Source organism: Watersipora subatra, chromosome 3 (genome assembly GCF_963576615.1).
Source record: "Watersipora subatra chromosome 3, tzWatSuba1.1, whole genome shotgun sequence".
In the NCBI taxonomy this organism is placed as follows: Eukaryota; Metazoa; Bryozoa; class Gymnolaemata; order Cheilostomatida; family Watersiporidae; genus Watersipora; species Watersipora subatra.
Genome location: NC_088710.1, coordinates 52790338 through 52805772, shown reverse-complemented (window position 1 = coordinate 52805772; position 15435 = coordinate 52790338). Strand labels below are relative to the sequence as shown.

Here is a 15435-nt window from a genome sequence, read left to right as displayed (position 1 = left end):
TGGGTGGTGCGACATTTACCCTTTTGTAAGAAATTCACTAACTTACCTCCAAATTGTCACAGAGTTCTAAATAATTGTGCACGGAAAAGCTAATACATGTACATGTCTCTACCAGTTGGTATCTATTGCATGCAAGTAACCTACGATGATCCTATAGCCTGTGTTGCAATTTGTTGGAGCTTTCAAGTTTTTTTGTTCTAGATTTGAAGGCATATTTTTATTTTATGATTATATATAACAAAGTTGCATAAAAGCTCATAGCATTTATTGATATGCTTGCTACAGTTTGCAGCCGAAACTGGCTTTTTATGCGCAATAGAAGAGTTACGAGTGTCAATCCATTGTTAAGCCGAGTTCAGATTACCACAGTGATGCTATCAAATAATGTGCTATAAATCTGCGAATTCATAAGTATTTAATAATAGTCTACCAAACACTACAAATGTATATTCAAGAGCAAGTGACATAAACAAGCACTATTTATAATACATTCAGAAACAAAAATTAACATTTTCAAAACCAAAATATTACCATTGTTTGCTCGACCAGTTGCGTGCTGATTGCTGCCTTCGTTTGAAACCATTTCATGTTCTTCTTGCTGTTCAATACCTTCCACAGTGTCTTCTGACCTCAACCGCTCTTCTGCACAGCTGAGCTAGTCGATATTAGCGTTCAAACTATTTTTTTTAGCAGATCAATACTATTATGCAATGCACTTGAAAATATACACTCTTCACGCAAATCAAGAGAAACCATGTGTAATCAAAATAGCCTTAAAATTTTAGCCTCAAAATACGTAGTAGCACAAATTCCACCTCAATTTGCACAAACCTTTTTCACACATAGCAAAGTATCAAAACCGCGGTAAAAAAGGATCTGCTATTAGCCTAATACAGTTACTAATTAATTCTGTGGTGTTGCATTCAAAGTTTTAATAAAAAAAACCGTTAAGACTTGGCGTGGGAAAATGAACATCAATACAAACATAAACAACGAACAAATTATTTGTTATTGATGTAATCGAACCATTATTAGTACGGATTTGTGGACTTTTTTCTACTGATCACTTGCTATTGTGGGTTTGTAAAGATCAAGAATGTCAAATAGTGGCGGCCAAATAAAAGTGGCATTCAAATAAAATAAAAAATAAATAAATGTGATTGTGACATTGTTTGTAGGAGCTCAAGATGACTTGGATAAAGTAAGTCGGTTAGCCTACAGCCAAATCAAGCAGTATGGGATGGGGGACTCTGCTGGTCTTCTATCTTTTCCATCAGATGAACAGGATGATTATCAAAATAAACCTTACAGCAAAGACATGCAACAGCGTATGGATATGGTAAGTGGAGATGTATGAAGTATATGCCTGTATTATAATAGGCACCCTTAAGTTTAGTAGGTGATTTGATGCTATAGTTGGGAACATTAGGATTACTACAGGCTGACAAAATGTTACAAAAATGTAATTAAAGGCATGGATGTCTCCGGTAGCTATTATCAATGTTTCTAGTTAAAGAAGCTCTGGACATTTTGGGCCGTTTATCTTTACAGGAAGCTCAACAGCTAATTGCCAAAGCTTATAAAACAGCAGAAAGTTTGATCATCAACAACAGGCCCAAACTAGACAAGGTGGGAAGCAGCATACATTGTAACACATCAGCATAGCCTCATTTGCCACTCTGGCTACAGGGAAGTGTATGGTATTCTCAAAATACCGGTTATCTAAACTGGTGAACAAATGCATTAATGTATTTAAACATCACTGAATATGAGTATGTATATGCAGGTTGCTATCCAACGAAACCGCGGATTGCATAACACATTGTTATTTGTTCTATTCACGCAGTTGTGCGAGCTTCTATTGAAACATGAAGAGATGTCTTATGATGATGTAAAGAAAGCCATCGGACCACCACCATATGGGGAGAAGAATCTTGTAGATATGGGCTGAGAGATAACTGAAAGATCTGCTGGAGAATATATTCGACTGGCAATAATATTTACACACTACACGAAATCTTATTTATATTTTACAGAGGATGAAAATGTGTAAGACCTCTTTTCCGAGTAAAATACCCCTCATCGACAGTAAATTCTAGCTCTTTTCCCTCTGGATCTTCTCGTTGGTCATAAACCTTTGGCTTTCTAGGTCCCCTAATCTTTCGCCCATGCAAGCCTGTTTTTCTCATCCATAACCCAGACTTGGGTCGGATGCCAAGTTGTCGACTAGCACCAGCTTTTCCAAGAATGATTTTATTTCTACAATAAGAACATGCTGCTGGTTTCCATTTGACAATACTTCTCATGGTTGTATTTGATTAAAACTATTAATAAAATTGTGTACTGACTGTTGCTTCTTTATACACTCCTGGAACTTACCTCTCTACGTTGGATACGCGTCCCACCACACACAAACACTTCTCGTTAACAATCATTTCACGTTTGGAAGGCATTTTGAGCGTTACAGTATCATCAGTTTTGCTTGTAATAACAGCACTGCTTCCAGCGCTGTTTGCAACCACCCCGCCTTCATGTGCTGTTTTCTCAACACTGCATACCTAGGAGACACACAAGTCGAAATGACAAGGTTTCAAACATTTCTTTGGTACAAAGGCTCATATTCAACACAGTAAAATTTAAGACACCAAAATAATGCTAAAAGTCACACGAGGTGATTATCCACACATTAGAGAAGTGATTTGTGATGCCGCACCTTTATGCTTGCTGCAGAGTTTATAGTTTGAGGAAATTAACAGTCACAAGCCAATGAAAAAATAATAGTTGCAATGAAAGCTGCTATAGTATACAGGTATTCATCTTGTAATCACTAGTTAAAAACAGCAGGAAAATACTGGAAAAATGTGAAACGCATTGATCTAGCAATAGCATTGGAATATCAATGCTGTAACAATGTTCTAACAATTTCAACAAGTGATTGTTCAAATGGCTAGCTTTTGTGAGCTCATCTATATTTATAAATCTCAGTGTATGTCTGTTCATCTAGTTATAACGCATTTTAGTAACAAAAAATCTGCTTTCCAAAGAAAGCTGAGAACCTCCAGTTCTGAAGGTATCCCAGCTTATCCATTGGACTCCAGCGTTCAACTGAGCATGGCGATCAATAATGGTGGAGATATTCATTACATCGATTAAAATACGCATAACGATGCTGCATCACGCGTAATGATCACCAGCTGGACTCACTAGGTGAATGCCCCGTGTTGCACGGGTAATAAAAACAGCTTACAAACAGTTGTAGGTAATGCAGTGCAAAGGTAATGCTGAGTAAAGGTAATGTAGTAGGTAAGGTAATGTAATGTTTATAAGGTGTTTTTCATTACCTGTGCAACACGAGACGTTCACCTAGTTATACCTAAAATGATTGTTTTGAGGCTTTAGGTAACTCGGACACTAATCTGAACAAACCCATGATTACACTGGCTGTGTCTTAAGGGATGATGCATGACCATTTTGTAAGTGGCAAAACCTAGCAGCACTGGAGTTGACCTACTCTGATACATGCCTTGAATAAACAAACGAGTATGCATATTAAAAAGCACATGAATAAATTAAAAGAAAATGGACTCACTTGAGTTCCTATAGCGAGAGCGCCTACAGGATGGCTGTCACCCGGTTTGCCTGAAACTAAAGAGTTTAATGATAATTCAATGATCAACTTTCTAATATTTAAGAGGTCCAAATGCAATTTTTTCAGGCTTCCTCTAGATCTAATTTGTTGGACGCACTGAAAACTATCAAAAATTAAATTAACTACCGGCAAAGCTACGTAATATTGGATCAGTAATTACTCATTAGACCTATTTGTTACACGAGTAACAGTCAAAAATAGTCAAAACTTGAAAAGAGAAGTTGTCTGCTCATTCGCAGTATAATATGGGGTCTGCAAATTAAATACTGACTTGTTACCTTGCAGTAAAAGAAAAGCATTATAAAAAATTCTTTATTTATTCACAAGCAGGCCTATTTATTTTATTAGCCTCAAAAAGGGTATGCGAGCAACAGTCACGGCAAGTCATTGATTGAATAGGATCAGATGACAAAAAATCATAGAGGCGAGAATTTATCACAACTTCGGTATCTACTAGCATTACAGTTTCATCACAGTTTACAAAATATCATCGGAATTCTTTTTTGTGCCAGGTTACCTCTGGCACATATTTTATTATTATTGCGAACTAGTTTTTTGAAATATTAGGTTTTTCACAAGATGAAAGAATTGCAATATAGACTTGAATAGTCACCAATTTCTAAGTATCAAATACTTCTGCATTCAATCGCTAATATCATAATCATGTCAACAATTGGAAAATCTACCAGCTACAAAATAATGTCTACACGACGTGTGTTCAGATAGCATGCCCACCTACACAACATAAACGTTGTACCGCGAGTAGTGATCAATGCATTTATTTCAATGATAAGACCTGGGGCACACATATGGAATCTGAAAGCCTCAAAACTGAAACTACTTGTGCACAAATCATTCTTGCCCGAGTGACTACTTGTATGAGAAAACAAAAACAAAGCATTACAAGTAGGCTTACTTGGAATAGGAGGAATTTCTCTTGTACTCTGTATTATGTCTCCAGGCTTCATATTGTCTGTCGCTAAAATCCAGCGCTTACGCTCTCCCCCAACAACTAAGGCGAGGAAACCAGAACTGAAACAAATAATAAGATAGTAAGACAGACACTCATATAATTGATGTAAGGCTTGTGTAGAACTATAGGAAGGTTCAAGACAGCCACTGAGACCAAAATTCCAGTACATGCTGCGTAAAACAAGTTTCTATTTCACATTCCAAGTTACCCGCTTGAGACGCAGGAATAAGTTATTATTGCTATAACTTAATTAAAAAGGAACTGCTGACATCACTGTTAAAGTACATACACAGAGAAGTGTGTGTAGAGTACTTCACCTTAGATAGCTTTGTGTATAATTTAACAATTATGTTTTTAAAAATAAATAAAATTATAAACTTGGAGTCATTTTTACATAGAAGGTAGACAACCCCGCATTTAACATTTCTCTTTGCCTGCGTACTGTCACACCTTAACACTTTTAGTAACAACTACATATAAATACAGTCTCTGAGTATCTCTTGAGCTCTCCTTAACACGTTTAAAGCAAAAGTGGTACAATTTTGCAAATAAAAAAGCACAGTCAGAGGCCAATAATACATGTAATACAGTTAAAGGTTGACTTGCAATAAAATTCACATTACAGTTATTTGGTATCAAAAGATTCACCATGTCTTACTCTGTTGTGTTGTAGGTGCCAAATATGTGGAAATATGATTACAAGCTCTTAAAAGCTCAAAAACGAAAAGCCGCCGTAGATTGGAATCTCTTTATTTCGATGACGTAGCCATGAAATTTGGCTATTGTCTTGTCACGTGGTGTTCTCGCGCGAATTGAAAGGCCAATAAAAAGCTCAATATAAAACTTATCGTAGCACTAGTTTATGACAAACACTTTGGGTTTTACCGAAGACCCCTTATCAAATATAGATGATCGCTACTTTACAGTTTTGTTCCGGTTTGGTCTAATTGGCAAGTCGTAATCTGATCATGTGACCCAATACTTCGCAAATAATTTCTGCAGCACCTTTCGATTATCAAAAGTGACCAACAGGCTCGTCATGATTATCAGACAACGATATGTACTCTTTCAAGATAAGGCTAAAAAATTAAATGAATTTTTACGGTAAGTTATAGGATATCACTGCTAAAAGCGACAGCATTACGATGACAATAAAACAGACGCGTAAGAACAATAGACATGGTTTTATTGAATGCGTGAAGTATATTTGTGAAAATATTTTGACGAATAAGGTTGCATGAAAGTGTAAACAGAAACCATCTCTTACAACTGCGTCACATTTGAGCCGTTTTGGAAAGAGAATCCAAACTACGGCAGTCTCGTGTGGCGGCGATTTTCTGTTCGTTTTTGAGCTTTTAAGAGCTTGTAATAACCTTTCCACATATTTTGCACCTACTACACAACAGAGTAAGACATGGTGAATCTTTCCATATCAAATAACTGTAATGTGAATTTTGTTGCAAGTCAACCTTTAAATCTCAACGTGTGAAGTGAATCCATTCCGAGATCTGCATGGTATGTTAAAATTGTCACAAGTCAGAATAAAGGTCCCAAAAGAATAAAGTGTAATTCATTCCACATCAAGTGAGTTAAATATCCGCTCAAATACTATGCCATATGTTGGCAAGCAGGTACGTTGAGGTGATGGTAAGCAAAGGCTTGTCTGTCATTTGGGCGCAGAGAGTATTAGCCTACATATTTTATGTTAGAGTACAATTGCAATGCCGGAGTGATGTGATACAAGAAAGTTCATGACCCTACTGCAATCCAAGTGTAGTACAACTATTGCTATGACATTCCTTGTTTAATTATTGAAATAGAAGACAGACAATACATGTATTAAATAAGTAAGCTCCCCGCTGAGAGCTCATCTACATTAGAATCTTGATGTGCTACCACCATGATAGTTTGCTTTGATTTCCGTTTGGTTGGTAAGACAAGCCTTTGAATGATTGTCAGACAAAAGTTATACATAAAACCTTTTTTCTTAGGAATTGGCATTTTAAACGCTTTCTCACAAACCTTCAAACATGCCAACGCGGGAGTTGTTTACTCTGCTGAAAATCCAAAGCCTGCAAAGGATAATTCCAATAAAAAAGGCAAAATATTTGAAATAGCAATGTTTTTAGGAATAACACATTTTCCTTATTTGATTATTGTTAAGAGAAAAGTAATTTTTTTTAATATAAAGATTTTTCAAACAAGTAATAACAACTGTCGCCATATCACTTCAAAGTAACTCAAACAAGATTTTGATAATTATATGCACTGTGCAGGTGTAAAAGATAATTTATAGTTCTATGCAAGTTTCCAGTACCTTCAAATATAGTTGCTGTAGACATAACATGCCTGCAAGGAATGTAACAGAACAAAAATATTTAATATTCAAAAGAAGTGGGTAGTCGAAAAGATGAACTTACTGGCAAGAAAAAATTTATAAGCGCAGTAATACCTTGAGATACGAGTTTGATGCTCGCATCTCCAGATCCATGCCGGTATGTCAATTCACTTTAATCCCAAATCAATTTCTGCTATGTAAAATAACTAAATACAAATTAATCCGATGCCATACTATGAAAAAACACCTAAACTTTTCTCTCTTTTCTTATCATTTTCACTCGGTTTATGATCCATGATTGCGGTAATTCTACAATAATTTACGGGGGCCCGCACACCTCCGATGTCAATTTACAACGATTTGTTCATTTTTTTTAGACAGCAAAGTCAAATCTACAATTAAAAAATAATAAAAAACATTTCATACGTCTACAATAAAGCAAAGCAAAAATTTATTTTTAATATAATAAGAGTGGTGTCTATCTGTCCATCCTTCTGTTGCCTCCAGGGTTTAAGGTTAGATTTTGACGAGACTCCAACTTGCGACATTTAGATTGGTAGACCGACACTCTAACACCTGCATCAATATTCGCTTCATATGATACACTTTTGTGACGCTACGTAACATAAACATGAAATTTAACTTCAATGAATTTAGCTTACTACTAAATGAATTCAGCACACAAAATTTATTTTTAATGTTACACTAAATTTAATTTGTCTTCATTTTAATTTGTTATATTATCTTCTTCCGGCTTGGTACCTTTTGCCTCACTTTAAGATTCGCTTTCACCTTCAATTAAACTTTTAAATATTTCTGATCCAATGAGAAAGACCGAGCGACGCTGTTCTCATAAGTGGCCTCTCACATACTCAGCCGCTTAGCAGCCGCATCGATAACCGTCTCGTATGCTCGTATCTCAAATTTTTCTCGGATCTGAAGGTAAAATTTTGCTTGAAATTTTTTTTTGTATCTCAAATTTCTCGAATGTCACGACATTCGTACCTCAAAGTATTACTGTATTAAAGTGCGCTACAGCTTACCGTGTCTGTTCTTTTATGATTGCCCTAACAATCTCAACTTTGGGATCAGGCTCAGTTTCTGTGATTCTAGTGAGATCAGCCATATGCCATATTACTTTGTTCCCTCCTCCAATCCGTCTTATTTCAATCCTCCCTAAAAGCCAATTACATTCAACAGCTGCTGCTACAACACGAAAGGCTATGCTAATGACTTTGTGGCAGCATTACAATGCTGACATATCTTTCACTATCAGTCAAAGTGCCTATAGCCAGCAAAATCTATCCTTGTATTGAATAGCGCTGTGAAACTAAATCAACTGTTCAAGATATTGCAAAATTTGTTAGCACCAGCAGAAAGAAAGTGTTAGAAGTTCGAACAGAATCTATTTGGAAGCTGCAAGCAACTACTTGTTCAAGTTTAAAGGTTGACTTGCAACAAAATTCACATTACAGTTATTTGATATCAAAAGATTCACCATGTCTTACTCTGTTGTGTTGTAAGTGCCAAATATGTGGAAATGTGATTACAAGCTCTTAAAAGCTCAAAAACGAAAAGCCGCCATAGATTGGAATCTCTTTATTTCGATGACGTAGCCACGAAATTTGGTTATCGTCTTGTCACGTATGTTCTCACGCGAATTGAAAGGCCAATGTAAAGCTCAATATAAAACTTATTGTAGTACTGGTTTATGACAAACACTTCGGGTTTTACCGAATACCCCGTATCAAATATAGATGCTCGCTACTTTACAGTTTTGTTTCGGCCTGGTTTAATTGGCAAGTCGTAATCTGATCATGCGACCCAATACTTCGCAAATAATTTCTGCAGCACTTTTCGATTATCAAAAGTGACCAACAGGCTCGTCATGATTATCAGACAATGATATGTATTCCTTCGAGCTAAGGTTAAAAAATTAAACGAATTTTTAGGATAAGTTATAAGATATCACTGCTAAAAGTGACAGCATTACAATGACGATAAAACAGACGCGTAAGAACAATAGACGTAGTTCTATTGAATGCGTGAAGTATATTTGTGAAAATATTTCAACGAATAAGGTTGCAAGAAAGTGTAAACAGAAACCATCTCTCACAACTACATCAAATTTGAGCCGTTTTGGAAAGGGAATCCAAACTACGGCGGTCTCATGTGGCTGCGATTTTCTGTTCGTTTTTGAGCTTTTGAGAGCTTGTAATCACCTTTCCACATATTTTGCACCTACAACACAACAGAGTAAGACATGGTGAATATTTTCATATCAAATAACGGTAATGTGAATTTTGTTGCAAGTCAACCTTTAATGATTATGAGCACCAGCAACAGGAAGAAAAAGAGTCAGAGTTAAAACTGCCAGCCCAACAGCCTATCAACAAAACAGGAAAAATCTTTCCACTACCCAATAGCACAGATTTCAAGTAGCTTTGCTGAACTGATAACGGGTGAACAGAGCAAAAGCTCCCTGATTAAAAAATGATTTGCTAAAGGAAATACGTATTAAGTAATTTGTTTTAGCAAAGAACTTTTTGTCTTTCAAGCATAGTTAGCTAGTTGCATCTCATTCCCCCAATGTAGAGCATAATCTCAGCCAAATGACCTTAAAGATCTCACTTTGGTTCCTTATATGCATAACTACTCAATTACTTGTAGCATGTGTCTATGTACAAGTTTTGTATTATGGATTGGGGGCCATTCCTTGCTAAATAAATGGAAACACAAATTTGCATGAAAACTCATCCTTGTTGACTTTATTAATGTATTTATAGCAACATAATACATACATATATAAGTTTCACTTCACCAATTTTCCGTGTGGAATGGCTACTGACACTCAATAAACAAATAATGGTAACTGCATTCTTATAACTGACAGTAGCTGACAGTACCTATTGTTTAAACTATGCTTGGTGTTGCTTGCAAGCGGGGAATATAAAAGTATTTGAGCAGAACATTTATTTTCAATCAACATATTCAACATTTACCATCCTAACTTTTAAATGAAAGTATTTGTTTATTTCTGTCTGGGTCCAGCTAAGGCATAATTCATATATTGTAAAGCTCAGGCATAGCTAAAACAGATTGGAAAACATTTTTTTCTTCTAATGCTACACATTTGTTCAAGATTCAGAACAGCTTATAGACAAACAGTGGCAGGTAACGTAGTTGCCATTGGCTAAGTTTCATTACCCAACGAATTTGAGTAACTTCAGCTAGTCAAAATTTTTACTATAATAAGAGCAACTTCCGTCTGGGAGTTAAGAAAAAAGATTGCACAGGAATCAAACCAGTACATTCGGACCCATAAATGTTAAGCCGAGTGCATTACGACCAAACCAAGCAGCTACCTTGCCACAGCTTGGAATACTTGTGCTTTTACTTGTTACACATCATCATCTATCACGGCGCATCGGCCTGCAAGCGTTGTTTTTGGGAAAGTCTAGGCACATAATTTTCTTCTAGTAGTTCAAGCAAGCTTCTAGTTATCTAGTAGGTTGCTTCTAGTAGTTAGATTGCTGCAACCATGACTGTTTTAACCAATCGCTATAAACTGGACATACGACAAACAAACACGACACACTTAGATTTATATATAATGTATATACTAGATTTAAACAGCTATAGCTGGCCAGACACACGTTGAGATTGATATATGTATGTATGTACATGTATGTATGTACATGTATGTATGTACATGTATGTATGTACATGTATGTATGTACATGTATGTATGTACATGTATGTATGTACATGTATGTATGTACATGTATGTATGTACATGTATGTATGTACATGTATGTATGTATATACAGTGTACATATACACATAAATTTGTCAGCAGGAATAATTGACTGATGAAGCTACTAGACCTAGCCATGTAATTACCTATGTACATGTAGGTATTGATCTATTTGCAACTGATCTATTTAGTCTCTAATATATTATTCCAAGAATCTCAATGATGCAATTTTTCAAGTTGTTTACCATAAAACACCGTTGAATTATTTGCTAGAAAAAATGTTAGCCAGCGTTATAATTACATAGCATTAAATAAAACCTAAATGTCAGAGTCATACTTTATAGCAATTGCCGAAGCATTTTATGTGTTATTCTTCAATTCACTGCATTAAAGCTCCTACGTCACAGGAAATACGGGAAAAAGTTGTGTAAAATTATTTGGAACTCATAAGACATGCTGAGACATCTAAAAAAATAGCAGAAAAAGCTGCTTACCAGTCACCCCTCTGCCCCCTGTTTTCTGGATAGCTAAAGGTTTTGTAGTATACTCAGTTGGCTGTTCCCTAGGAATCATACCACGTGAAACCATTCGACCCCAAGAGGTTTTCTTTGGCTCAGGAAGTTCATGTTTGTTTTGCGGAGATCTTTTAATTTTGGTTTGCAAATTTGTTCCGACATGAAACTCTGACCTAAAACAGTGAAAATAATTATATATATATAATTTTTATAATATATATATATTATATATACTAAATTTCGGAGTAGCATCGAATCGCATTGTATGTTATAACATATGATAAGCACATTCTCTATGGTGTATTACAAACAAAATGTTTTAAAAATGATAAATTGGGAACTTCCAAAGAACAGAAGCAATAAGATGTCTCATGTCCAAATGTCTTGTACCTCCTTTCTAGCTGTAGTTGACTACTGGAGTTTGTAAAACACTGGCAGCAAGTAATACACCATTCTAACTTGAAATTTCTGTATAAATACTGAAGCTCCAGTCATGATTCATACTGCGACAGCGATTATGAATCATGATGATGTGTGTTGGGACTACAGATTTGGCTGCATAGCGCTGAATGTGATCAACAAGATAATGTATGGGAGTTGTATTCAACTTGATTATGAAAACTAGATGTTGTCTTCAACTGATATGTTTTGATGAACATTTCTGATAGACAGGATATGTTAAGAGTGGCTGATGAGAAACTTGAGTGCAAGTAGTAGAGCCTCCATATTCCTATGGGTAGATAGCTATCTGCTCTATAAGACCTACCCTACATTTTACGTTAAGTAGTTTGTATCTGTTGGACAAGTAAAACAATATTTATGTATATTTTGAATATTGAAAAGGTTATGTGCCTATTAACCTAAAAAATCACCAGTTATTGAGCCTTAATGAAACAAGTCATGCTAACATCAGTAGCATGAGCTTGTCACTTGAGCTAATTAAATGCAGTGGACCCCGGGTTACGTCGTCCCTGTTTTCCAGTTTTTTCGCCTTATGATGAGGAACATGAAGTTTTTCCAGCCACTCGTTACGGCATTTTCCTCGAGATACGACATCAACAAAAATGTCTCTGGAAATTCAAATGTGGCGGTTGGTGTGCTGCATACACCAGAGTCATGAAAATGCCAAAAAAGCTATTTACCAAAACCTGTCCCACAATACCTGAAACAGGTACGATGCTCTCTTTCTCATTCTCTCTCCCTCTTTCAGCTCAAAATTCTTCGTGTGTCATAAGACGATTGATTAAGGTTATTACAAAATTAAAGTTTAGTAAGCTAAATTTATTTACGTTAAATTCAAAGTTTATGTTATAAGTCTGTCTCGAAGGTAAGGACTTCATACAGTGTGTGCTGTACATAGTAATGTTACATTTTATTGCAGATAACCAACAAACATGTAAATATGGTTACTAAGATTAATACACTATTAGTTACTAATTTTTAATGTGTAGTATATATGAAATTTTGATGTTTTTTACCGGGGATGTTTGCATTAGATAATGACTATGGGTTCCTTTACCCCTTTATATGACATTTTCACCTTAGGATCCCAACACCAGAACAAATTGTCGTATTACAGGAGTACACTGTGTAATAAATTTATAAATATGTTGAAAATAAACATGGTAGAAATATCATTAGCAGATTCAGTAGAAACGTATCAGAAACTTGCAATCTTTTGAATGCTATTTGACAATTTCTTATCGCAATTGCTCAAGATAAATGCAAAACCTCCTACCTCATTCGCAAGCTAAGTTGTGAATAGCCAACACAACTTGCATGAGCCCATTTTAATTTTCAAAGTATGACGCAGCATGGTCATGCCTTATCAAAAAAAACTATTGACCCAGGTATGATAAATATCTACTAAGATTTTTTTGTCTGTATATATGATCAATTTAACCTGGTAGTTCTAAATGTTTTTGCTTTAAAAAGTTACACAAAGTATTTTTTACCATACCTCAATAACTGAATTTAGATAAACTTTATTCATAGCAAAAATAGAATTTCGTTTAGTTAGTGGAGCTAGATGCAAGTATTCAAACAATGAATAAGAAAAATGCTTGAGTATAAAGGACTTGCTAGATGGCATATATATATTATATGAATAATAACCAAACTCCTGGAGATAAAGCTCAAAGCACCTTTCAAAGATTAAGTTTTACATTTCGGAGCGAGACTTTTTGCGTAATGCTGTGGTATGTTTTAGAAACAGGGTAACTTTATTGCGCTGTGAATAAATGCATAGTTAGAAATGCATGTAAAGTTGACACATGATATCAACTGATAGTTGCTTTTTAATATAGTCATTGTCTACTAATATTTGCTAAAAATCCTGCATGGGTATCCATTAAGAAACCTAAGCAATGTTGATACCTATTTACTGCTTCAAGGTAAACAAAATACAGCGATGTTCCATTAATTTTTGTCATTGCTAAAAATGCTGTTCGTACATTGCATCGCATGTACATAATTCGGCTATGGGGAAGCCTCTTTATGCACATGGGTTAGGGCATAAAATAGTCTTTTTTATTCTGTCAATACCTGAGCGTAAAATAACCATTTTTAATATTACCTTACTGGTAGCCAGAAACGCAAGACTAGCTTCACATTTAACACTGATTTTTGCATGGCTAACTACGATCCTAAAAAGGTACGAGAAAGTTCTAAGATAACCCGCTAGAAAGGGGCTGACACAATATATTTAGCTTATGGTCTATCCTATGGACGCGAATGATAGAAGAACTACATTGATACAACAACTTCAAACTAGCAACGACAGGTATTTTTGAGATCAACTTTTTCAAGCATCTTTATTTCGATGTTGGAATTTTTTGATGCATAATCTACATTTAATTACTAATGTACAAAACATGAGCATGAGGTTAATTGGCTCATACATATTTACTCCTGATGTAAGAATTGCCGTGCCCATCTTATTAAATAATTTTTAAAAATAGACTAAGACAAATTAAATAGACTATATTTTCTTCTATATATGTCTGTCGTTCCTGTTGCCATTTAGCGTGATTAAAATCTAGGAACGAAAAATGCATTTCGCTCTGGATTTGAACGCGAAACCTCCAGTTCTGCAGACAGACACGCTAAACAACTAGGCTACGCGGCTACATCGCTATACAATAGACTAATTGTGGTCATGCTCATTATAGCGCTTATTATAGTACAAACGCTGAAAACTTTTGTGAAAATACCATTGGTTATTACTAGCAGCTTGAAAATCAGGATTGCGTGAGAGATCATTACTAACAGGTAACGCAATGCTTATCAAGCTGACTTTATACACGGCTCTCATTATAGTAAAGATTTAGACTAGCTTAAGTTACTAACTTAAGCTACTCTAAATCTAACTTAAGTTACTAACTTTATACACGGCTCTCATTATAGTAAAGATTTAGACTAGCTTAAGTTACTAACTTAAGCTAGTCTAAATCTTTACTATAATGAGAGCCGTGTATAAAGTCAGCTTGATAAGCATTGCGTTACCTGTTAGTAATGATCTCTCACGCAATCCTGATTTTCAAGCTGCTAGTAATAACCAATGGTATTTTCACAAAAGTTTTCAGCGTTTGTACTATAATAAGCGCTATAATGAGCATGACCACAATTAGTCTATTGTATAGCGATGTAGCCGCGTAGCCTAGTTGTTTAGCGTGTCTGTCTGCAGAACTGGAGGTTTCGCGTTCAAATCCAGAGCGAAATGCATTTTTCGTTCCTAGATTTTAATCACGCTAATTGGCAACAGCTTAAGTTAGTAACTTAAGCTTAAGTTAGTAACTTAAGCTTAAGTTACTAACTTAAGCTTAAGTTAGTAACTTAAGCTTAAGTTAGTAACTTAAGCTTAAGTTTAAGATTTAGACAAGCTTAAGTTACTAACTTAAGCTTGTCTAAATCTAAGTTACTCAATTCTTAGGGTAATTATTTTATTATCAGTACAATGCCAGGTATTCATCTAGTTAGTTACGTGTAAAACTTGAACTAATATTCAGCAAAAAGACGCATTTAAAGTTGTTTTAACTTGGAAAAACTTGAAGACAAGTGTAGACTAAACAAGTCTGAATGTCGGCATGTTTTACTGTTAATTTCTGGTACCAGAATGTTTAGAAAAATACTCAAGACGTATGTGTTGCAAAATCCTTCACATGTTGAGACATGTTCAACTGTATTTCAACACACCAAAGGTCA

At 35.3% G+C, this 15435-nt stretch overlaps 2 protein-coding genes across 2 annotated transcripts in view; one reads left to right on the top strand and one right to left on the bottom strand.

The window, feature by feature from the left end:
* LOC137392005 (mitochondrial inner membrane m-AAA protease component paraplegin-like) overlaps positions 1-1985 on the top strand; it is a 34433-nt gene extending 32448 nt beyond the window's left edge. The window contains exons 16-18 of the mRNA XM_068078589.1: positions 1179-1339; positions 1552-1629; positions 1847-1985. Of these exons, the coding sequence (XP_067934690.1) occupies positions 1179-1339; positions 1552-1629; positions 1847-1951 (344 nt within the window). The 3' untranslated portion in view covers positions 1952-1985. The remainder of the gene's footprint in view (positions 1-1178; positions 1340-1551; positions 1630-1846) is intronic.
* On the bottom strand, positions 1956-13903 carry LOC137392006 (large ribosomal subunit protein uL2m-like). The gene is made up of 7 exons (XM_068078590.1): positions 13808-13903; positions 11212-11405; positions 8004-8136; positions 4566-4681; positions 3590-3645; positions 2380-2558; positions 1956-2259 (listed from the first exon to the last, which is right to left on the bottom strand). Exons 1-7 carry the CDS (start codon positions 13861-13863, stop codon positions 2031-2033), a joined length of 963 nt encoding a protein of 320 aa, XP_067934691.1. The 5' UTR covers positions 13864-13903; the 3' UTR covers positions 1956-2030.
* Positions 13904-15435: the final 1532 nt, after the last annotated feature.

What these genes read in the sequence shown, in the direction of transcription:
- LOC137392006 (XM_068078590.1), bottom strand. Translation starts at nt 13,863, where the DNA reads ATGCAAAAATCAGTGTTAAATGTGAAGCTAGTCTTGCGTTTCTGGCTA. An exon ending in CGTTTCTGGCTACCAGTAAG is followed by an intron (nt 11,406 to 13,807) that starts GTAATATTAAAA and finishes TCACTGTTTTAG; the next exon opens with GTCAGAGTTTCATGTCGGAA. An exon ending in AGGGGGCAGAGGGGTGACTG is followed by an intron (nt 8,137 to 11,211) that starts GTAAGCAGCTTT and finishes ATTGGCTTTTAG; the next exon opens with GGAGGATTGAAATAAGACGG.